The following is a 24388-nucleotide window of genomic DNA, read 5'->3' as shown; positions in this document are numbered from 1 at the left end:
CGCGCACACACACACACACACCACCAAACAACAACAAAAATCTTTCCAGGTGCACACTTGAATACCCAGGCTGGGAAGGAGTTGTAAAAGGTGCTTCTAGCAAGGATTCGGGGACATCCCTGGACCATCAGCAATGGCGTGAGCTGAACAAGCGCTGCACCTGCCCCGCCAAAAGCCTCAGAGGTTCCAGAGCGCGCGCGCGCGCCCCCGCGGAGGGGCCGGCCAAGGGGCGTGGCCAGAGCGCCTCCGCGGGGGGGCGGGGCAGGTCACGTGGGAGCGCGCGGGGAGCCGGCGCTCGGTGCGCAGGCGCGGGCCCGGCCGATGCCGGCTTAAAGCCGTGGTGCGCGGCGCCCCGGCCCCATTCGGGAGCCAGGCGGGCGGGAGAGGCGCACCTGTGGCGAGCGTGGTCCGCAAGTCTTGGCCAAGCCCGTGAGGTCCACGGAGGCGGGGCAGGCGGGGCGCAGGTGAGGATCCCGGCGGGGCTGGTGGGCAGCGCGCGGGATGGTAGACGTGGGGAGGTGTAGCGGCCCGATCCTCCCTGCACACCGTGCACGCCACCTTCCGCTGCCCGGAGACGCGGCGCCGAGCGCGGGTCTGAGGACGAAGCCTGGCGGGGGGTGGGGGGTAGGGGTGATGGTGCCGACCTGCCCCGAGGAGGGAGGCGAGGCAGAGTGCCCGCGGTCCTGTGCAACTGGGGGAGCTTGCTCCAGCCCCGGGGGCGCGTGCCCTCCTCCCCAAGAAAAGCACCCCCCCCCAAAACCCCAGCTCCAAATTGGGGCGCCTCCCCCCCCCGCACCCCGTAAGTCGGAGAGGCGGCGTGGGAACGCAGGGGTGAACCGGGCCGCAGTGACACAGCTCATCCTGGGCCTGGGCAGGTGCAGGGGCCCGGCGGGGCCGCGCCACGGCCCTGTGGAGGCCCAGAGGGCAGCCGGTGGGAGCGGGGCGCACACCCGCAGGCCCCAGGGCGGTCGGTACTGGACTTCAGATTCAAACCACGTTGTTCTTCCTACCCGAATCACACCATGCTGTTTCCACAGCCCCGATTGCCCAGCCCCCGACTTAGTTTGTGCTTTCCAAACATTTTCCCTCTAACCCCAGTAGATGGATCTACTTAGAAAGCTAAGTGTTGCTGGACCCCTGTGGCCTTCATCTTAGATACTCCGGAGGCTGAGAGTTGAAGATCTCGGTTCCAAGTCAGCCCCAGCAGGAATGTCTCTTGAGCTGTGGCTAGCTCTGAGAAGAAAAAAAGAAATCTCAGAGACAGTGTCTAGGTCTTGAATTCAAGCCCCAGGAAGGGCACACACACACAAAGGCAAGAAAAAACAAACTAAAAAGGGAACGTTTTATTTTGAGAAGCAATGTCATAGAGTCAGCTTATAAAGTTTGCAGCTCAGTTTTCAGGAAACCCTCCAGCAAATCACATTTTAGGCAAAAATTGATGAATCATTGATGAAGTGAGTAAGAATTATTATACGTCAAGTCTATGGCATTCTAATCCTTTAATTTTTTAAAAATCTCTTGTAGAGGTGATTCAAGAATCATCCTCCTTTCACCAATGCAAAACAGTTCAGGTTCATACAGCTTGTAAGAATTAGAGTTCAGTTATTCATACAGCTTCTAGGAATTAGAACCTCCCCTTTCCCATATTCGTTTATAGGGGTATATGATTTAGTTGAGACCCTCTGTGTTGCTCCTGAAGGGGTACAACAAGGTCATCTGTTCAGCTTACGTGGCACCCAGAAGGTTTGGTTCTGACTGGAAACTTTAAGGCTCAGGTCCAACTTTATCAGTTGCTCAAGAAAAAAAGCAGGTCTCCTTCCAGTTGGGTACTTGCTTTTTTGTGAAATGTTGGGCAAAGGCTCCCCGTGTCTCTTGGCTATGGCTCGTGTGGCAAGAACTGTCCAGAGATGGTGAGAAGAGAGCCCGCATCACTCCCTTGAGTCCAGTGGCCTTTGCAACTGAATAGTGCCCTTTGCCTCCTGCCCTTTGCTAGAGCAGAAGGCACTGTGAAGCTGCCTCAGCGCTGGCATGAAGTGTGTACAGATGGCAGTAGAGGGAGACAAGCCAGGGATCTCCACCTAGAACTTCTGCCTGGGAGGAAGACATGCAGTAACACAGCTGAAGAGGGTGTTCAACATTTGGTATCTGTCCTGACCTTATAGGACAGTGAGTGAATCTGAGCCCTACAAAGAAAAGAAAAAGTGTGGTGGTGTGTGCTTGTAATTCTAGCACAGGGGATGCTAATACTATCCCCAGGTTTCCAGTGTAAGGTATTTTGTTATAGAAACACAAATGGACTACGTTAGGAAGAAAGCCACGTCTGTGGAGAAGGAATGAGAGGAGATGATGATTAAAATGATGATTTTAATGACTTTAAAACCTGGGGGTGGGGGGAGTTCAAGGTCAGCTGGATCTGCATAGTGAAATCCTGTCCAGAAAAAAACAAAAATAGCATCCACAAAAAAAGACAACATCCAAAACAAAAACAATAGGACCAGATAATGCTTCCTTTTAATTTTCACATATACCTTTCTTGAACATTGTTTTTGAAATCCTTTAAAATGTTCTTGTTTCTAATAAGATCTGAGGTACCAGAGGGTTGGGTTGACTTCTGGGGGGGGGGGCAGGAAAGAGTTCAGGAAAGGACACTGTAGTCCAGTGTCCTTTTTAGTATAGTCTTTGCCTTCTACTCACACTCAGGTAACTTGATGGAGTTGGTATTCTAAGTCCAGACTGTATTAGTTGGGGACAGGGCTGGGGGGAGGGGGGGGGATGGGTAGGGGTGGCAATCCCCAAATGCCCCACCCTCAGGTATGCCCACTCTGTTAACTTGCTTGATTTGAGCATTTGTTCAAAACTGAATTCTCAATGTGAGTGGGAGAAGATGGAGCTACAGCCAGTTAGTCACCCTGTGGGATGAGAGCTGGAGGCTGTGACACATAAATGGAGCTCACTGCAAGTGGCCAGTTCTACCATACTTAAAGACATAGGTGGGTTTGAGGGAACCTCCTGTTGCTTACTGTGTCATCACATTGATGAGCTGGCCTTTGTTTCATTTATCTATACAGTTATTATTTAGTTACTTTTTGCTGGTACTGGGGGTTTGAACTTGCTTGGACTTGATTGCTTGGCTGGTGCTTTACCACTTGAGCCATGCTTGTGGTAGGGAGCCTAGCTCCCTTTTTGGTGGTTATTTTAAACTCCCAAGACTTTTCTGCCTGGGCTGGCTTCAAATTGCAATGCTTTGGATCTGATTCTTGAACAGCGAAGATTATAGATGTGAGTCACCAGAGCCCAGGGGCTCTAAGCTGCTACTTTTGAGCTGTCTCTTTAGCATCTACACTTGCCAGGGTTTTGTTACCAGCTTCTCAGCTGCAAATGAGCAGTATAGCCCTTAAGATAACATTTGACATTGGTTTATAAGCTACTTGCCAGGACCATGGAGAGGCCAGGCTTTGCTCCCCGCACCTGGTTTCCCAGGCCTGGTTTAGGAACACTGTCACTCCCAGAGTGCTTGGGGCCAGTGATCAAGTTTTAGCACCTGCAAGGCCTCTTTTCCTGAGCCCTTACCTTTACTGTCCTGGCTTTAGAAGCCTGACCCATAGCTAGGACCCAGAGTGTTTGATGTTATATTAAAAACTATGGGCAGGGGTTGGGAAGGTGGCTCAGTGGTAGTGTGCTTGCCTTGCATGCATAAGGCCCTGGGTTTGATTCCTCAGCACTACGTAAACAGAAAAAAACAAAAGTGGCACTGTGGCTCAAGTGGTAGGGCACTTGCTTTGAGCTGAAGAGCTGAGGGACAGCGCCCAGGCCCAGAGTTCAAGCCCCTCCACCACCACCACCACCACCAACAACAACCTATGGGCAGCCAGGCACTGGTGGCTTACATCCTTGCCTCCTCAGGAGATCTGAGGGTCACAGCTCAAAGCCATCATGGGCAGAAAAGTCCCTGAGACTCTTATCTCCAATTAACTGTCAGAAAACCAGAAGTGGAGCTGTGACTCAAAGTGGTAGAGTGCTAGCCTTGAGTGCAATAGCTCAGGGACAGCGCCCATGCTCTGTGTTCAAGCCCCAGTACTGGTCCCAGCAAAAAAAGAATTATGGACTCACTAGCTGTGCATTTGGCCATGTTTTAGCCAGTCCTTCCTTGGGCCTTAGTTTTCTCATTTAAGGGAAACTGAATTAGTGTTGCTTTAAAGAAGGAGAAGCTGGTTGAGGAGATCTGGGGTAGAGGGAGCATTCTTGCAGCCTTGTTCACTGAGACCTGAGGCAAGGAGGCTCAAGAGGCTTTTGTCCTCCTTTGTCTCCCTTGCCCCTCCTTCCTTTTCTCCCTTCTGCCTCAGGCCCCTTTGTTCTGTTGAAGGAGGATTCCCTGGGTGAGGCCCAGCTGGGCAGGTGTACCCTTGATGTTTATGATGTGATGCTGTCTCTACTTGTTTCTGGCATGAATTAACTCACACAGTGCTGATGTTTTATCTTATTAAGACTTTATCGGTTCCTGTGCAGAGGCAACTTCTTCCACCTGCAGCAGTTATGGCAGAGAAGGAAGTGAGAATGGGTGCAACCAGCTGGCAAATAATCATGTCAGGCACTCCCATGGCTTTCTAGAAATCAGATCCCTGTGGCTTCAGTTGTTGGTATTTTAGTATGTGGATGTCAGAGTTAGGATGTCCTCTATCATCTCCTCAGATGAGCAGACCCAAGCCCAGAATATTTTCATGGTTTATGTTAGAATGCCTAGCAGTGGAGCTAGGACTCAATGTAAGGTCACCTAAGCCCCAAACTTAGGTCAAACCTGTCCAAAGTTGCCTCCCATACTGAGCTAAAATTGGATGATTGTAAGTTCCAATTCTGCCTCACTGAAAATTAAAGAATAAAATTCACATCCCTTTATTAGGCATTAAACATATCTTCTAGAATCCATGTTAAGGGCTAGGATGCAGGAATGAGTAAGACAACAGCCCTTAGGGGCTGGGAAGGTGGCTCAGTGGTAGAGCGCTTGCCTTGCATGCATGAGGCCCTGGTTGTGATTCCTCAGCACCACATAAGCAGAAAAAGCCAGAAGTGGTGCTGTGGCTCAAGTGGTAGAGCCCACTTGCCTTGAGCTGAAAAGCTGAGGGACAACACCCAGGCCCAGAGTTTAGGCCCCATGACCAACCAAAGGAAAAAAAAAAGACAACAGCCATTGTCTTCAGGCTGTGCAAGGACCTACAATTCATACAGTCCATTTGCACAGTGTGCAAAGGTATGTGTATGTTCACACATACATGTGCACTATCAGAGATGAGAGTAGTCATTTAGCATGAAGTTTGGGAAAGGATTTGGGGCAAAAGTGTTATTTGTGCTGAACCTCACAAATACATCAGTGTTTAGCTGACATTGGGTGGGCAGAGCATTCTGAGTAAAGGAAGCATCATGAACAAATGTGCAACCTTAACCTGGAATAGTCCGGTAAAGGCACTTTAGTGGCTAGGGATGAGGCCCTGTTATCTGTGCTGAGAAGTTCATTGTCAGTCATCGTCTGAAACCAGAGAGGGATATATGAAGGTTTCTCTGGCTAGAGTATGGAGAAGAAACTATAAGTAGCCCCAGTGATTCCATTCACTTCTGTGGCTATTGAAATAAGCAAGGCACAACAGAATAATGGGGTCCATGGCCAGCGAGGGAGCAGTGAGGTGAGAAGTTGGCCAGCAAACCCATTTACACAATGGACAGAACTTCCTGGCTGGCTAGGCGTGGGCCCTGGGTAATAATGTCACTTTAGTTTGTAACTGGAGCCCAGGGCAGGATGCTGTGTCATTCACTGAGGCAGAGAACTTTGAAAGAGAAATTGTAGTGGAGAGGTAGTCCCTTTTGAATGCAGACAGAGATCCATACAAAACCCCCAAATGGAAACTTTGAGTCGGAAGAGGGATGAAGACTTTGAAGTCTATAACCCAGATAAGTGGGTGGAAGAATAGGAGGGTGTGGGGGTTGGGAGAGGGGCCATAGAGTAGCAGAGGAAGAAGAGGAAGCAAAGGGAAAGGAGAATCAGACAATAGGAGCGTCTTTGGCAATGCCCTAAAAGGTGGGGTGAGAGTAGTCACAAGGAGCTGTGGAGAAAGAGACTTCGAGGCTATTTGTGAGATTTGTGTGCTGGGTTAAGGGCTCCACTTCATTAATCTGCACCAGAAAGCAAAGCGGGAGGTGGGGGGGGTCTGCTAGCACTTGGAAAAAGTTATAATCTGCGTGACTGCAAATGACTCAAAGCTTTGCTCAACATTTTGAAGAGCCGGAGCAAAGTGCAAGCCCCAGGCGGGGAGCGGGGTGGGGGTGGGGGATGTGGCAGCTCTGCACTTCTATGTTTCTAGAAGATTAACAATTGGCAGCTGAGAGAGCCCCAAGGGTTTCTGTGTAGCCTAGTCCTGCCTATGGGGGTGACTGAGCTTAGAGGCCTAGGCAAAACTCCAGAACCCCACCTCTGTCTAGTCCTTCCCTGCCTCCTCTTGCCCTGCCTGCGTCTGCCACTTTTCATTCAGTAGAAACAGAGGTGAGGATGCTGCTCGGTGAGTTACCTGTGCTCCAGTTTCATCTGCTGGAGGTTTGAAGGTAAGGTCCATGTGGGAAGGATGGGACAGGTTCCTTGTATAAGAGATGGGCTCAAAGCTTGAAAGTGATTGGGCAGGGTGGGTAGAGATGCGGGTGATGAAGAACAAAGTATGTTGGACTCAAAAGGGCACTGCTAGCCAGGCGCCGGTGGCTCATGCCTGTAATCCTAACTACTCAGGAGGCTGAGATCTGAGGATTGTGGTTCAAAGCCAGCCTGGGCAGGGAAGTCTGTGAGACTCTTATCTCCAATTAACCACTAGAAAGCCAAAAATGGTGCTGTGCTTAAGTGGCAGGGTGCTGGTCTTGAGCTGAAGAGCTCAGGGACAGAGCCCAGGCTCACAGGTCAAGCCCCACGACCACCTCCCCTCACCAAAAAAAAAAGGGAGGGGCACTGTTTTAGGAGTCTTGCAAACTGCCCTCTCTCCCCTCCTGCCTTTACTTGGAAGGGGGAAAAAATGGCTCCTAGGCAAGATCCTATAGCTTAGACTAGGGAGCCCAGCTGGATGCCTTCCTCCTACCCCCAACTTCTTCCCAGACCAAAGCTGCCACTCTGAGCTGCTCCAGCTGTTGTTTGTCTGTGCTTTTTATCTTGCCTTACCTTCTGTGAGACAGGGAAGATCAGATAAAGTTGTTGGTGGTGGGGAAGGCAATACTGTAGTTGGCAGGTGGGGGTTGGCTCTTCTGTAAACAATCTTCAGGGCACAGAGGGAGGGGAAGAGAAGGGACAGCTGGTGTATGGTAAATTTCCTTTAGAGCAGACATGATTTCATGACTGAAAGAAAAAAAAATGTTGCAGCTGGGTACTGGAGGCTCACACTTGTAATCGTAGCTACTCAAGAAGCTGAGATCTGAGGATGGTGTCTCAGAGCTAGCCTGGGTAAGAAAAGTCAATGAGACTTTACCTCCAATAAGCCACCAAAAAGCCAGAAATGGAGCTGTGGCTCAAGTGGAAGAGTTGACAGCTTTTAGCAAAAAAGCCAAGGGACAGCTCCCAGGCCCTGAGTTCAAGCCCTGGTACTGGTGTACACACACACACACACACACTCTCTGTCTCTCTGTCTCTGTCTCTGTCTCTCTCTCACACACACACACACACATATTGATCTTTGTTAATTCTTTTGAAGGGGATCATACCTTCACAAAGTCATTTCTGCTCTGTGGTGAGGCCAGGTGTGACAGCAGAAAGACAAGTTTTCAGGCCTCATTGACCCCACCCAAATGGTACTTACTACTTAAGTTGTGTGGCCAAGCAAACCTCTTCAAACCTCAGTATTGGTGGCAACCAACAGAACAGTCAGCATCACAAGACTGCTGGGGGAATGAACTCAAGATATGTCAGTCAAGCTGACAGGTAATTCAGAGTTAGTAGCCTTCAGTGATCTGGGAGACCCATGTGGAAATGCAGGGTTCTATCTGCATGCTAAAGCTCCCTCAACCTGGCCTCCTCCTGTCGTGGGAATACAGTCTGTTTTTACTGCTCAGTTCTGGCAGAAGAGCCAACTGCTGGAGACCTCCTTGAGAAGTATTTCAGTCAGTAGGGCAGATAAGGCTCTGACCACTTGGTGTTTTAAGGGCCTGCTGATGAGGCTACCTCCCCAGAGAGGTGACTGTTCATGGGTGTGTGTGTGTGTGTGTGTGTGTGTGTCCTGATACTGGGGCTTACACTCAGTCCTTGGTGTTGTCCTTTAGCATTTTTGCTCAAGGCTAGCATTTCTATCATTTGAGCCACAGCTTCACTTCTGACTTTTTGGTGGTTAATTGAAGATGAGTCTCATGGACTTTCTTACTTGGGCTGGTTTTGAACCACAGTCCTCAGCTCTCAGTCTCCTGAGTAGCTAGGATTACAAGTGTAAGCCACCATTGTCTGGCTCTGCTCATATGTTCTAGATCACCACTGGCTGGTAGGAATAGGGGATTGAGTAGAAAACTGTACTTCTGGGGACTTTGAAGCCCAGATCTTGTACCCTAATCCTCAGATTTGCAGTAAACAGAAGGGAATCTTTGGGATATTGAGAGTTGAGTTCTATGAGTCACTTCAGGTTTGAATCTGGCTCCACCCCTCTCCCCCACTCCCTAGTCTGCCCTTTCCCATATCAGCTCTGGCCTGGTTAGGCTTTCACTCTGTGTCCTGGATGCTGTACCATCTCCAATCCAGGCATCTACAGCAGCTCAGATTGGCTGTCTCCTGTCACCTCCATCGCCTGTCATTTGCCCCTTACCAAGCATCTGCCTGGCCCACCCATTTTTCTGTTTACTTGGGTATCAGGCCTATGTCTCCTTGAGTATTCTGTATTGTTTCATTTTTACATCTTCTCAGATTGCAATTTATTGAACAGGTCAGTGCTAAATCAATGTTTGGAAATGTTGAGTCTGGTTGATTTGGATTCCTTTGTGTTTTTCTGCAAACATGTTGAGGGAGGTAGGGAGATGGAGGCTGTTGACCTCTAGAGCATAGGGGTGTGTTAGAAAGATATGGAGTTGACTTTTGGGGTCTCTGAACACCTGAATGAACTACTGTGTCCCAGGAATCCAAGTGAATCTCATAGGGTAGATACAAAACCAGCCTATACATACTGACACCCAAGTGTTTACATATATGTGATCAGCCACTACTCATGTTTTCCCAAATCATACATATATACCAGAAATCCAGAGATGTTTTTAGAAGTATGTAAAGATGAAGCCATTGTTCCAAACTGTGTGGAATTTCCTGTTTACAATAGGTGGCTGAGAGCTGAGTGTTCCCGCCTAATTGTTCTGTCCCTTATGACCATTTTGTTATAATGTATAACTTTGTCACATGAATGAACTGGAAACAGGCCTGTAGAAAATTCTTTCTGGCTTGGCCCAAGATCTAACCTGACTGTACATAAATCATCTTTAGCATTCAGTTGTGCAGATTTATTTCATCACATGTTTGCGGTGAGGCCACGGTCCATGGGCCACATTTTGAGTAGTGTGATTATAGTCTTCTGGAGTTGGAATCCCCCACTTCGAACGAACTATACTAGCAGCCATACTTTCGGCACCCAGATATCCTGTTTCTTTCCTTCTTCCCAAGTAGGTAAGTGCCAGATTTCTTAAATACCATGTTTACCTTTGGCCTGGAAGTTCTCTTTTATTTCCTAAATTTGATCAAGAAGTTCAGGTTGGCCTCTCCCAAAGTCACCTCACCAGGTTACCTGTTCGTATCTCACTGTGATAAAACCCTCACCGTCCCTCAACAGTGATGTGGATTTTCCAATCTATGTATGTATGTATACATGCATTTATGTATGTATTTTGGTACTGGTCCTGGGGCTTGAACTTGGGGCCTGGGTGCTATCCTTGAGCTTTTGTGCCTAAGGCCAATGCTCTATTATTTGAGCCATATAGATCCACCTCCAGTTTTTTGTTTATTAATTGGAGCTAGAGTCCATGGACTTTCCTGCCCAGGATGGCTTCAAATTATGATCCTCAGATCCTGAGTAGTTAGGATTACAGATGTGAACAGTGGCAGAATTTTCCAGTCTTTGTCTGATCTTCAGATACACCCTTTCCTGACTGGATCCTTTAGGGAAGAGTTGTGTCTACGTTTGGTGGGTCACACTCGAAAGACCTGACCCCAGTGGATGAAGCATGTAGAATCAGTCAGAGTCTTAGGGAGGAAGGCACTGGGATGAGTCCATCCTAGGATGGCTAGAGAGCCAAATGGAAGGACAGAGTTGGGTACTCCTGAGATCTCCTATCCAGGGGGGAGCCTTATTACGGGCATTCAAGCTTCAGCTGGGAACAAGGCTGGATTCAGACAGGAAAGACCCTTTGAGAAGCTCTCCCCTTTGCCCAGCTCTGTTGAAGCAGTGCACCTACTCTTCCACTCATTCAGCGGAAATTCCAGATCCAACACCAAGCTTAAACATGGCATTTGCAGCTGGTTTGTTTTTAAGGATATTTGCTTTCTTGTCAACTGTGGTTTTCTATATTGCCTTCTTTTTATTGTTGGCTTCTTAAAAAAAATTATGAGCCTGTTTTGTTTCTCTAATGAGTCTGAATTAAGCTATTTTCATTTAGGAGAAATCTACTGAGATTGTCTCCTGTAGTGAATAGGAGGCACTGGTTGGGTTCTGGCTGGGGTCTTGATGAGGCCGTGGTCCCTGCTTGTGGAGGGTTCTTAAGCAAGAGAGAAGAGAAAGTTGTTCCACTGTCTCTGCTCTTTTCTATCTCTTTCTCAGCTCTTTCCTTCTCTTCTCTTTCCCAGCTCTCTTCTCTTTCCTAGCTTGCTCTTTCCCACCTCTTTCCCAGATGCTCTCTTTTCTAGCTCTTTTCTCTCTCTTTCCCAGCCACGTGGAGTGCCAACCTTGCCTGGTCCCAGCAGGTCTACTGAATAAACCTACCCCTTACCTGAATACCACGTGCATGGTGCAGTTCTTACTCGGCTACCTCTTTTTAAAAACCTAACACCTCCCTCTTTTTTTTTTTTTTTTTCCAATTGTTGGTGGTAGTCATGGGGCTTGAATTCAGGGCCTGGGTGCTATCCCTGAGCTCTTTAGCTCAAGGCTAATGCCCTATCACTTGAGCCACAGCTCTACTTCTGATTACCGGCCTGAGCAAACCCCCCCCCCCCCCACACACACCCCAATCCCTGCCTCTTCTGTCTTTGTATTAAAAAAAAATAAAATAAAATAAATTAAAAAAAGAAAGTTGTTCCTACTGAAAGTGGGGCAGGGTGATTGATAGGTGAGCCAATAACAGGAAAAAGAAGGCACAGTACTAAAAACCCATGTGTGCTTATCTCCAGGCTCTGGGAGAGTTGCTACAAAGGGTTCTGAGGAACTTGCCTCTGATTGGTCAGTCTCTGATGCTCTGGCCCCTCCTCCATGACCTTCCTGGTGAATCACCTTCCTGAACTTTGTACAGAAGAGATCAGATCCCAGCTGCCCTGTGAGAACAGTAACATCTTCCTTCCTCTCAATCTCCAGAAATGTCTTTTCTCCAGGATCCAAGTTTCTTCACCATGGGGATGTGGTCCATTGGTGCAGGTGCCCTGGGGGCTGCGACCCTGGCAGTGCTCCTGGCCAACACAGACCTGTTTCTGTCCAAGCCAAAGAAAGCAGCACTGGAGTATCTGGAAGAAATTGATTTAAAGACGCTGGAGAAGGGTAAGGAGCCACTTTGCTAATTTCAGTACTTTTCCAAGGACCCGTTGTACAGGCTTGCTCATGTTTACTTCCTAAATTCCTCTTCATTTTTTTTCTTTTTCTTTATTCTTTAAATTATGTTTAAGTAGTGTACAATTCAGCGGGTCAGTTTATGAGTACAATGCGTCTTGATCAGCATCATTCCTTTCTTTACTTCTTTTCACTTGAAAAGCCAGGCAATAAGATTAAGGGAATTTTGGTAGAATGTTTCGCTTACTTTTTGATTTGGGCCTGTTCCTTTCCATGAGTCCACATAATTATATAGGTGTGATCTTGAAATTAGTGGCTAGTTTATCTTTTTAAAAAAAAAATCAGAATCATTTTTTTACTCTTACTGTCTCACTAACTGTAACGATAAATTGTCCCATGATAATTTGTAATAATCTACCGTCACTTAATAAACCAGCCCTTCCAGAGTGTTCTAAGGAATCCCCAGCTTGTGGGTTCTTTACAAAAATAAAAATAAAAAAATAGAAAAAGCAGTGAGTTAAGTCGGTCTGAGGAGAACTCGTCACTCAACAAAGCTTGTTCAACACAGGGTTTCCCAACCTTCTTTGACTTCCATTCCCTCTCCTGCCTTTTAGTTCATCTAATACCTCACAGGCACATGGATGCCTGTGGGAAATACTGAAAGAATTCCTCTGTCTCTCTCTCTCTCTCTCTCCCTCCTTCTCTCGCTCTGTCTGGGGTTGGAGGGAACAGTGTTATTTGAGTTTGAACTCAAGAGCTTTGCACTCATCCAACTTGCTTGTTGATGGCCGGATCTTTACCACATGAGTCATGCCTTCAGTGCTGCTTTTTGCTAGCTATTTTGGAAATGGGGTCTAATGAGCTTTTCTGCCTAAGCTGTCTTCAATTTTCTGCATCTCACTTCTAACTAGGAACCCAACTCCAAGTTTGTTTGTTTTCCTTTTGTGCTGGTAGTGAGGCTTAAGCTTAGGGTTTGGGTGCTTAACCTTTTCCCTCATGACTGGCACAACTCCACTTTCAGCTTTTTTTTTTTTTTTTTTTTTTTTTGCTGGTAAATTGAAGATAAGAATCTCACAGATTTTTCTGCTTGGATTGGCTTCAAACAATGATCCTTGATCTCTGCCTCCTGAGTGGCAAAGATTATAACAATGAGACACAGATACCTGGCTCAACTTTTTTTTTTTCCATTTTTATGCTGGTATTAGGGTTTGAACTCAGGGTCTAGGTGCTGTCCTTTAGTGCTTTCACTTAAGGCTACTGCTTTACTACTTTAGCCACATTTCCACTTTCAGCTTTCGTAATGGCTAATTGGAGATAAGAGGTTCACAGACTTATCTGACTGGGCTGGCTTTGAACTGCAATTTTCACATCTCAGCCTCCTGAGTAGTTAGGATTATAAGTGTGAACCAGCACCCACCTCAAAATAATTTCCTAAATAATGTAAAAAGAAATTTTTGGGGTCGCTCATAAGCTTGAACTCTGGGCCTGAGTACTGTCCCTCAGCTCTTCAGCTCAATGTGAGCACGTTCTACCACTGAGTCATAGAACTACTTCCAGTTTTCTGGTGGTTTATTGGAGATAAGAGTCTCATGGACTTTCCTGCTCGGGCTGGCTTTGAACCTCAATCCTCAGATCTCAGCCTCCTGAGTAGGGAGGATTATAGGTTTCAGCCATTGGTGCCTGGCTTATAAAAAATTATTTTTTAAACTTATGTTGACTTATTCCTTTTGAAAACAGGTGTGTGTGTGTGTGTGTTGGTATGTTGGGCTGATGTTTTGTTTAGGGAAATTTAGGGGTTCTTTTCAATATTTGTGATTGAACTCACGCTTGCTAGGCAGGTATTCTAGCATTTGAGGCACACCTCCAGCTCTTTTTTGGTTTCTGTATTTAAATGGATCTCCCTAACCTTAGCCTGATCTGACTTTGAACTTGTGATTTTTCTACCTCTTCTTATTGAATAGTTGAGATTACAAGCATGTACTACCATTCCTCATCACTTTGAATAGTTTTAAGATTTTTTTTCTTTTTTCAAAGTGTAAGACCTTTTTAGTTTTGGCAATATTTCTGCCGTACAGATATTACAAGTCTAACAACATTAGCCATTAAGGGAATTGACATTTTACTAGAAATGTCACGATTTGGAACATTCAGTGCCTGGGTTTGACTCAGGGCCTTCCCTGTAACTTGAGCTACATCCCTATCCTTTTTTGCTTAAGTTGTGTTTTAGGATCTCATGCATTTTTTGTGGGCTTATCTTAGACTGATCCCTTTGTCTGTGCTTCCCTAGTAGCTGGGATTACAGCTGGGTGCTATCATAACCCAGCTATTCATTTTTTAATTTGTGCCAGTATTGGGGCTTGAATTCAGCACCTTAAAGCTCTCTCGTGGCTTTTTCCACTCAAGGCTGGTGTTCTACCACTTGAGCTGTATCTCTACTTCCAGCTTTTTGCTGGTTAATTGGAAATAAGAATCTCATGGACTTTTCTGCCTGGCTGGCTTCAAACCTTGATTGGTCCTCAGATCTTCACTTCCTGAGTAGCTAGGAGTACTTATTAAAGGTATGAGTCACCAGCACCCAGCTCATACCTAGCTTTTTTATTGAGATAGAGTCTCACTAGCTTTTTCCCTGGCCTAGCTGCGAACTTCCATCTTTTTTATCTCCACCCGTCAGATAGGTGGTACTATAGGAGTGATCCACTATGCTGAGCCCTTGAAAATAAATTTTTCTGGGGCAGTGGCCTTTAGAATATACATGCTGTAGAATTCTTAAGTTTTACTAACTTTCCTGAGGAGAATGAGCATTCCTCTCCTGTGCTTGTCTTTTTCCATACATAAAGTACCTGATCTGGTCCTCTCCCATGCCTGGCTCCACTCAGTGTATTTCACATAGGGCTTGGGGAAGAGCTGGGCCGGGCTAGGAAGAGATCCTGAGTTTCCATTTCTTTTCCCTTAGAACCAAGAACTTTCAAAGCAAAGGAACTATGGCAGAAGAGGGGAGCCGTGATTATGGCTGTGCGTCGGCCAGGTTGTTTTCTCTGTCGAGAGGTGAGTGACTTTGAGAATCTGATCAGAGAAGAAGATCCCAACAAATGTCCCCAGGAGCATTCAGCCAGGACCAAGGGCCGCCTGTCAGTGCACTCACCTTTCTTCAGCCCTGACTAGTCTCTGCTACTTACTCTCCATGTTTATTTTAACAGGTTCTGTTCTTGCCTTTTAATCTCACCATCTCCTCCTGGGCTTAGCAACATACTTCCTCTGGTACTTGCAAGGTGTGTGGAAGTAGCTGTGTCTTAGACTAGATTCCCATTGGACTGCAGCGGTCCTAGGGCCCTTTTCTGTGTTCCTGATGGTGTGCACAGACGCATGTGGTCTGCAGCAGGGTCTGCAGCACTGCTCATACTGCTTGGTCTATAGTGAAGCTGCAGCATGTGGCTCCCCGCAAGGTCAAACTCTTAAGGACACACCTATCTGCCTGCCCTCCCCTTGGGGGCATGCCTGGTTCTGTCACCAAGTTGTAGCTCAACAGCTGGGTCAGCTTCAGGTTGGCCTCTCGATGGGAAGCCATCATCGTCTCTGTGGTAAGGTATCTTATCAAGGGAAAGCAAGAGTTCTGCTCAGCCTTGTAAAATAAGGCTGATGGGTAAAACAAGGGTCAGAGCCAGGTACTGGTGGCTTACACGTGTAATCCTAGCTACTCTTGGAGGCTGAGATTTAAAAACTATGATTTGAAATCAGCCCTGGCAGGAAAGCTATTCCATACTTATCTCCAATCACGACATACACACACACACACACACACACACAAATCCTGGAAGTGGAGTTATAGTTCAAGAGGTAGAGGGCCAATCTTGAGTGAAAAAGCTAAGGGACAGCACCCAGACCCTGAGTTCAAGTCCCATTGGTGGCACAAAGAACAAAAAAGAACAAAGGCCAGAATGGCTTGAGGACTTACCCAGGTGTTTGTAAAAGCCTGTGAGGGTGAAGCTGTGGTTTATTGGCTGCAGAGTCCCCTGGAGTTTGTACAAACCCTGAACTTCACTGTGTCCCACAGGAGGCTTCAGACCTGTCTTCCCTGAAACCCAAGCTGGAGGAGCTGGGCGTCCCTCTGTATGCTGTAGTAAAGGAGCACATCAGCACCGAAGTGAAGGACTTCCAGCCTTACTTCAAAGGAGAGATCTTCCTGGATGAAAAGGTATGTGTGGGATGCGGGTGTGGGCTGCTGGTTGGGTATATGCAGGCAGGTGAGGATAGTGCTCAGCTATAGAGCGTTCAGTGCACCAGGGCCTGTCTGGCACGGAGCTGGAGGCAGCCTCCCCTCCAGCAATCCTGAACTTGCAGGGGTTCTCCAGCCCTCTGAGCAGAACAAAGTTAGACTCTTAAAAGCAAACAGATTCTTTTTTTTTTTTGAGCCGGATCTGGGGCTTCAACTCAGAGCCTAAGTGTTGTCCCTGAGCTTTTTTACTTATGGCTAGCACTCTACTGCTCAAGCCACAGCTCCACTTAGAACTCTTTGGTGAATAATTGGAGTTAAGAATCTCACGGACTTTCCTTCCTGGACTGACTTTGAACTGTGATCCTTACATCTCAGCCTCCTGAGTAGGTGGGATTACAGGCATGAGCTACCAGCGCTCCAGCAGCCAACAAACTCATGAAAGTTGTTATTACAGACTTTTCCTGCAGTGTGATCGAGGAGAGGAGAAAGTAGCTAAACCCCATCAAGCGCTTCCACCATTGCTGGTTGGAGCTACAACACAAACTCCTGTCCCATTGATTCCTTGTGGGTGTCTTTCTTTCCCTGTCATTCTCTACACTGTTACACTGTAGGAACATGAGAAGTTACAGAGTTGTTTACAAGGTTGGGCTGGAAGTTGGATTCTCACGAGATCTGAGGATCACAGTTAGAAGCCAGCTTAGGCAGAAAAGTTTGTGAGACTCTTATCTCCAAATGAGCAAGACTCAGGATGTAGAGCAAAACTCAGGAAGAGGGCAGAACTCACCAGCTATGAGCAAGAGTGGGGCCCAGCATTCAAGCCCCAGTACCAGGAGAGGAAAAAAAAAAAAAAGCTAAACCTAGCTGTGCTCTCTCTTTCCTCTAGCAGTTGACTCTCGTTCCTCTAGCAGTTGAGTGTGGTCCTGAATGGGGTTCCAGGGACACACAGGGAGGACCTGAAGCTGCAGACCTTGCATGCATAGCTGAGAACCAGAGCATTGCAGAAAACCTTCCTTCCCCGGGGAAGACAGGCAGGAATGCAAGGCATACTCACCCAACGTCTCTCTTGCTCCATAGAAAAAGTTCTACGGTCCCCAAAAGCGCAAGATGATGTTTATGGGATTCATCCGTCTGGGCGTGTGGACCAACTTCTTCCGGGCCTGGAATGGAGGCTTCTCAGGCAACCTGGAAGGCGAAGGCTTCATCCTCGGGGGAGTTTTTGTGATGGGGTCAGGAAAGCAGGTAAATTCTGAGTGTTCACTGCAGGTCTATGGAGGGGTGTTGTGTGGAGTAGGAGGCCCTGGTGTGGGGTCAGGACTTTGCATGTTTACAATCTCCAGCCCTGTTTTCCAGATGTCCAGGGAGCTGGAGGAAGGGCAGAGAGGGCTAGTAAGAAGCACAGGAATTCAAATGCCTCTTGCTCTGCAGACTCTGTCTGCCCTGTTCATAAATTGTCTTCAAAAGTGGTTTCCATAGCCAGGCACTGGTGGCTCATGCCTATAATCCTAGCTAGTTAGGAGGCTGAGTTTTGAAGATTGCAGTTCAAAGCCAGGTTGGGAAGGAAACTCTGAGAGACTTTTATCTCACATTAACCATCATAAAGCCAGAAGTAGAGATGTAGCTCAAATGGTTAGAGTGGTAGTCTTGAGCACAACAGAACTCAAGGACAATGCCCAGGACCTGAGTTCAAGCCCCAGGACTGGTGCACACATAGACACACAAGTGATTCCCATGATCCCTTCCAGGTCCCTTATACGTGGGCAGGCTACTTCTCTAGGAGATTACCTCTCACCTTTCTGCTCCGGCACCATGGGTCCCTTGGCACTTCTCTACCTCCTGTGGCCTCTAGGGCAAGAGTTGGAACCCGTGGCAGCCTGTTCTTGCCTCGTCATGACTCACCCGGGGTTCACAGGCCCAGCTAGTGCATTCGTGGTGTTGCTAGGTGTGGTGTTTGTGTTGGTTCTTCTTGGAGTCTGGTCTTCCCTTCCCTAGAGGATGGTACATTATCAGGATTTAGTATATGTTTTTGTTAGAGGGAGGGGCTTGGTACTGGCATGAAACCCAGGGCCTTGTACCTATTAGGTAAATACTCTCCTACTTGAGCTATGCCCCCAGCCCAGCATCTGGGATTTTTTATTGGAAGTAGTGGGCTCTGAACCCAAAGTTTTGTGCATGTTAGGCCAAGTGCTGTACCCCTGAGCTACCCACCTGTCCCGACCTTTTTTGCATTCCCACTGTGTCAGTTGCCACTTGGTAGGATTTTTTTTTGCCAGTTCTGGGGCTTGAACTTAGGGCTTGGGTACTGTCTCTGAGCTTCTTTTTGCTCAAGGCTAATACTCTACCATTTGAGCCACAGCGCCACTTCTGGCTTTTTCTGTTTACGTGGGACTGAGAATCAAACCCAGGGCTTCATGCATGTGAGGCAAGCATTCTACCACTAAGCCACCTTCCCAGTCTGGGAATTTCTTTTATTGTAAGATTGTGGAAAACATACTTGCTTCAGAGTGTTTGTGTACTATAGAAAATGAAAAATGTCAGAACAATGGAAGGTGTTGGAGCATGCTGTGGGCTGAGCCACCACACAGGGTGTTAGAACAGAGCTCAGTGGACTTTGGCTTTATTTTTTCTATTTTTCCAAAATGGTATGTTACTAAACTAAGTCTTGTTTTGCCCTTAGCAGTGTATCATGAGCATTTCCCCTGCCATTATGCATTCCTCCTCAGTAGTTTGTTTTTTACTGTCTGATTACTGTATTAAGCAAGGAAATCTAATTTCCAACTCTACACTTTCAGTCACTCTAGTGTGCTGGGAGTTTTTGTTTTATTTAGGTCTTTATAAATAATGACAGAAAAAGCTAGGTGCTGGTGGCTTACACCTGAAGTCCTAGCTAGTCAGGAGGCTGAGATCTAAGGATGTGGTTCAAAGCCAGTCTAGGGCAGGAAAGTCTATGAGACTCTTATCTCGGATGAACTTCCAAAAATAAAAGCCAGAAGTGTACTGTAGAGTACCAGCCTTGAATAAAAAATCTAAAGGAAAGGACCAGGCCCCTAGTTAAGCCCCAGGACTGGCACTGAATAAATGGATAAATAAAACAAAATAATAAACAAATAAATAATGACAGCATATTGCAACTTTTTAAAATTTAATTTGAACTTCCAGATTAAGGAACTTTTTTTTTCTTTTATAATTTTTAATTGTTATAAAGATTATAAAGGTGCTATACAGAAGAGAAACAATTACTTAAGTCAGGTAAAGAGAGCATTTCTTTATGGGCAATGTCACCCCTTCCCTCTCTTTCTCCCAGTTTTTCCCTCCCATATTAATGAACTCTTTAAGAAGGATTCTTTGATACTGATCTCAAGCATATTATTTTATTTTTCACCACTGTAGGATAAAGGTGGTGTGTTCTGTGTCTTAGTGCATTTTACTTCTCAGTATACAAGTGTGGTCTTCAGTTTCCTAGGAGGACAAAAGGAAGGCCTCTGTCTCCCTTCTCAGCTTGTCATCCAGGACCTGCCAAATCTAGCCTCTAAGCTATGCCTAGTAGAGTCTTCTCTTGGAAGACCCTCTTCTCTTTTTTTTGTGTGTGTATGCCTGTACTAGGGATTGAACTCAAGATCTCACATTCTTTTTTTTCGGGGGGGGGGGGGGCGGGGGAGGGGTCCAGTCATGGGGCCTGAACTCTGGGCCTGGACGCTGTCCCTCAGCTCTTCAGCTCAAGGCTAGCACTCTACCACTTGAGCCACAGCGCCACTTCTGGCTTTTTTCTTTTTGCTTATGTGGTGGTGCTGAGGAATGGAACCCAAGGCCTCATGCATGCAAGGCAAGCGCTCTACCACTGAGCCACCTTCCTAGCCCCATGGTCCCACATTCTTGACTTGGTTTTTTTGCTCAAGATTGGTGTTCTACCATTTGAGCCATAGCTCCACATCTGGCTTTCTGCTGGTTAATTGGACATAAGAGTTTCATGAAGATTCTTCTTCCCAAACTGGCTTTGAACTATAATTATAGCTCAGTTCTCAGCCTCCTGAACAGCTAGGATTATAGGTCTGAGTCACCAGTGCCTGGCATCTCTAGCTGTGAATATCCTGTTTACCTGCTGTGCTTTTGTTGTCTATGAATTCTTCCCTAGTCCCTTTGTCATCATTGTTCCTGGTTGCTTGCTACTAAAGTGCTGTTTGTAGAGTGTAGTCCATGTGATGTATCTTCCTCTAATCTTCCTTCCCTAGAAGACTGGCCTCATCAGGGCAGGTGTTGAGCCTGATTCAGATCTGTCATTCTCTGCTGCTTGCGCACAGGGCTTGATGTGCGGACAGCTTGTGCTCACTATCTGTGTCATGAATGAATGGCTCAGAAGGAGAAATGATGTTTCCTTTTTGTTTTTGTTTTTGTTTTTCCCTAGGGCATTCTTCTCGAACACCGAGAAAAGGAATTTGGAGACAAAGTAGACTTGCGTTCTGTTCTGGAAGCTGCTGCCAAGATAAAACAAGAGACTCTCGCCTCAGAGCAAAAATGATCACAGGAAAAATTCCTGGCTCAGGGGTAACTGTGGGCACACACTTTGGCTCATCAGCGCTGTCGAGTTTCCTCCCTGAAGAGTGAGAAGCGTACTCACACCACGTTCTTGCTGTGTAGTGGAGTGTATTTAATACAGTTTCCTGTTTAGTCTCAGCAAGGCAAATTGCCCCAAAACAAAACTGATAAAAATCTAATGTACTAATGAGAGCTAATTGTGATAAAAGTGAGAAAGTATGAGGTTTAAAACCAACTATAGCCACTCATTGCAAATTATATTGTTTCAGTGCTACTATCTAAGATTATTTTATTTTCATTATTAAAATCTACAAAAAATTGAGACCATGGTATTGCTCAATGGCAGAGTACTTGCCTAACATGCACAAAGCCCTGGGTTCTATCTCCAGCAACTGAAAAAGAAAACAACAACAACAACAACAAAAACCTAAGGAAAATTGATGATTGACTTGAAGATTGAGAAATATAAGGATTTGGGCTTGCCTGTTTTCTGTTACATAAATGGCTTGTTTCTTATGTAATGTCAAGGTAATACTCATAAGGAATTGATAGGTTATGAGCTAGTTCAAGAAAGAAAAGTTATAAAAATGAGATCTTGTTTTATTGTTTTGCCATTGCTAACCTCAGAGATTTGATTTTCTAGAAGTAATCATCTCTGGCTCTAATAAAATTATATATCAGAAATCACCTTGTATGTGCAAGTTTTTTCTTTAAAAATGAGTAATAACCAGGTGCTGGCAGCTCATCTCTATAATCCTAGCTACTCAGGAGGCTGATAGCTGAGCATCGTGGTTCAAAGCCGGCCTGGGCAGAAAAGTCCATGAGACTCTTTATCTCCAATAAACTACCACCAGAAAAGCCAGAAGTGTAGCTGTGGTTCAAGTGGTAGAGCACTAGCCTTGAGCAAAAGAAGCATAGGAACGGTGTCCAGGCCCTGAGTTCAAGCCCTAGAACTGACACATAATAATAGTAATAGTTATAATAATAATAAAATTTACCAAATAAAAGTATTTGCCATAGGTATTCAATAAGGGGAAGGGACTCTTAGAAATGATTAGAAAGATTCATCTCATCATTTATGTTAGTGGTCTGACCCTTTCTGGAAGAAGACTTTAGTGTTTAAATCTGGTAATTCAGGAGAAAAAGGGACATAAAAGATGAAATACAGTTCACTCAGGAATTTGTTATGTTGCAATTGTGTCCTACATGTGTAAGGTGAGCAAATCCTCAAGGGGACTTCTGCTCCAAGGAGTTTCCCCCAAGACCTTGAATTGGCCTAGGAGTAGAAGGGTGACCCAGAGAATCAGGAGAAGATTTACTCAGAGGACTTAGCTCAGCCTGGAGAAAGGGAGTCTACCAAAACAAAAATGGAGACTAAGGTAGGTATGGTGGTACATACCCAGAATCCCAGTATTTGGAAGACATGAGTGTAGATCCACTTAGATTCACAGGCTGAGGCCCGCCTGGGCTACATAGCAAGATCCCTCTCAAGTTGAGAAAGTAGGAAAGATGTAGGAGCTAAGTATGCAGAATAAGTAGGTGTTCAGGAGAGGCAGGCCTAGGTCAGGCTTCAGGTGGCAGTAGCTAGATGGAGGGCTGGGTTTCCTCAGTTTGAGTCAAGACCCTACAGTACCTGCGCTGTATTGATCTGACATCTCTCCCTGAAGATCTGGTCCTTGGGTCCAGCTACTGCTGATATGATAATTCCCAATGAGTTCTTTGGAGCCCACAAGAGAGTTGGTGACTAAAAGTGAATCTAAAACAGTTCTCTTTGCAAGTTCAGAAGAAAGGGGAATGCCTGAGAGCACATGGCACTGATACCTGAATAGAGGTCATGATCAAATATTTCTACCACCACCACCCCCAACAGCTGCACAGGCCATGTGGCCTCTGTCCCATGTTGTTGTAGAAACGGCACTGGCTTGAGTCATGAGATAGTTCAGTTTGCAGTTTGTTGTGACCTTAAATAAAAGCCCTTGTACTCATCACTCATTGCTAAAGTGAGGGTAAAAATTCCTGTCTAAACTAGACACGGGCAGCTCATTCTGGTAATCCTTGCTAGTCAGGAAACTGAAATCTGAGGATCACAGTTCAAGCCAGTCCAACCAGGAAAACCTGTGAAACTCTGCTCCAATTAGCCAGCCAAAAAAAAAAGCCTGAAGTGGAGCTGTGCCTCAAGTGATAGAGTGCTAGCCACGCACAAACAAGTCAGATGAGCTAGAGAACCTGAGTTCAAACCCCAGTACCACCCAGAACAAACAAAACTCACAAAATTCATGCCTACTATTCAGAGCTGTTTGTGAGAAATTCCTGAAGGAAGAGTAAACATAAAGTAGTACTTCCCCATTTCAGTGTAAGTGCAAATCACATACGTATCTCATTAAAATAGAAATGAGGGTAAAAGGCAGTAGAGACAGATACTGTTCTCCTGGAGGAGCAGTAGTTGGAGAGTCCTCAGCATGGAACTGAGTACAGAGCTCTGATCTGTGCAGCAGTGACTGGGAATTTTGAAGGAAGAATGAGTGAGTAATGGGGTGGGGGGACCCTCAGGGTCAAAGAAGTAGAAGTTGAGGGCTGGGCAATGTGACCAGGCTCTCTCTCTGTGTGATTGGCATGTTTATGAAGTTAGACTCCTACTCTCCCACAGCCTGGGAGTCAGCCCTGCCTTTCTTGGTAATTTTTATTTCAAAGGCATGATACCCAAGCTCTTACAAAACCCTGGGCTTAAGAGGTATGTGTGTATCTCAAAGGGATAAAAGAAAGATTTACAATTGTATGTGTATCTTCCTCTCTACTTTTTCATTTCCCTGCCTTTCTTTTTCCTTTCTCTTCCCTTCCTTTCCTCTCTTTCTCTCTTCTCCCTCCTTCCCTCTCTTTCTCCCCACCCCCCCATGCCAGTTCTGGGGCTTGAACTCAGAGCCCGGTTGCTATGTCTTAGCTTTTTTGCTCAAGACTGACACTTTAACCCTTGAGCCACATTTCTACTTCTGGCTTTTTGCTAGTTAGTTGGAGACTCACAAACTTTTCAACCCTAGCTGGCTTTGAACCATGTATCCTCAGATCTCAGCATCCTCAGTAACTAGTATTACAAGTGTGATCCACCAAAGCTCAGCCTTCTTTTCTTTTCTGGGGATAGAACCCAAGGCCATTTGCATGCGAAGCAACTTCTCTAGAGTAGGACCTGAGCTTTGAATTTCTAGCCAGCTCCATGTGATTTTGATGTTATGTTATGGGCTACTCTGCGAAGCCTGCAAATCAAAGGTGTTCATGTCTGCTATGGTCTTTGGGCTTGAAGCTTCAGCAGCTTTATAACCATTAGCAGGTTTTTTACTTGATAAATAATTGGAAAATCCAGAATGTAAATTCTTGAGGAATACCAGTAGAATCAACGGGCTTGAGGTCTAGGTCCAACCTCTGGGACAAGGTTGAAGCAACTATATTTCTTTTCTCTGTTCATTCTTTTCCTCCTCCTGCTCCTCCTTCTTGTTCTCCTCTATCTCTTCCTTCCTTTCTTTTCTTCCCTCCCCTTGTAAAGTACTGAGAGCTGAACTCAGGGCCTAACTAAGCTAAGCAGGTGCTCGGCTGCTTGAGCCACATCCTCCACCCTATTTTTGCTTTATATTTTTTTAGATAGGGTCTCATGATTTTACCTAAGAGTCTCCTCCCTACAGCTTCCCATGTAGCTGGGACCACAGGCATACGCCACCACTTACTAAGTAACAGGCTGAGATGGGGTCTTGCTTCCCCTTACCCTGAACTGGCCTCTACCTCCCAAGTAACTGGGATTATAGATGTGAGCCACCCTGGCCAACCAACAATATTTCTGTTCGTACCTGCAAAGCCATGGTTGAGAACCACTCTAAAACCTTAGCATCAAGTGTGGAAGAGCCACTGTCATACCTGAAGAGCC

At 46.2% G+C, this 24388-nt stretch overlaps 1 protein-coding gene across 2 annotated transcripts; it reads left to right on the top strand.

The window, feature by feature from the left end:
* Nucleotides 1-355: 355 nt before the first annotated feature.
* Nucleotides 356-20485, top strand: Prxl2a (peroxiredoxin like 2A). 2 transcript variants are annotated; one of them, XM_042690228.1, is made up of 6 exons: nucleotides 356-464; nucleotides 11564-11726; nucleotides 14689-14780; nucleotides 15787-15927; nucleotides 17023-17187; nucleotides 20348-20485. In XM_042690228.1, exons 2-6 carry the CDS (start codon nucleotides 11582-11584, stop codon nucleotides 20459-20461), a joined length of 657 nt encoding a protein of 218 aa, XP_042546162.1. In that variant the 5' UTR covers nucleotides 356-464; nucleotides 11564-11581; the 3' UTR covers nucleotides 20462-20485. The 2 variants fall into 2 exon arrangements, with proteins under 2 accessions (XP_042546162.1, XP_042546161.1); XM_042690227.1 differs by having other exon boundaries at nucleotides 374-464; nucleotides 11547-11726.
* The last annotated feature ends 3903 nt before the right edge of the window (nucleotides 20486-24388 follow it).

This window comes from Dipodomys spectabilis, unplaced genomic scaffold (assembly GCF_019054845.1).
Source record: "Dipodomys spectabilis isolate Male_0828 unplaced genomic scaffold, ASM1905484v1 ptg000136l, whole genome shotgun sequence".
In the NCBI taxonomy this organism is placed as follows: Eukaryota; Metazoa; Chordata; class Mammalia; order Rodentia; family Heteromyidae; genus Dipodomys; species Dipodomys spectabilis.
The sequence above is the reverse complement of the archived record's forward strand: the minus strand, read 5'-3'. Positions and strand labels throughout refer to the sequence as shown.

Bases quoted from the DNA above. Each gene is read 5' to 3' on its own strand.
- Prxl2a (XM_042690227.1), top strand. From the start codon at position 11,549: ATGTCTTTTCTCCAGGATCCAAGTTTCTTCACCATGGGGATGTGGTCC. The intron at 11,727-14,688 runs GTAAGGAGCCAC...CTTTTCCCTTAG, and splicing joins TTTAAAGACGCTGGAGAAGG to AACCAAGAACTTTCAAAGCA. The intron at 14,781-15,786 runs GTGAGTGACTTT...TGTGTCCCACAG, and splicing joins GTTGTTTTCTCTGTCGAGAG to GAGGCTTCAGACCTGTCTTC.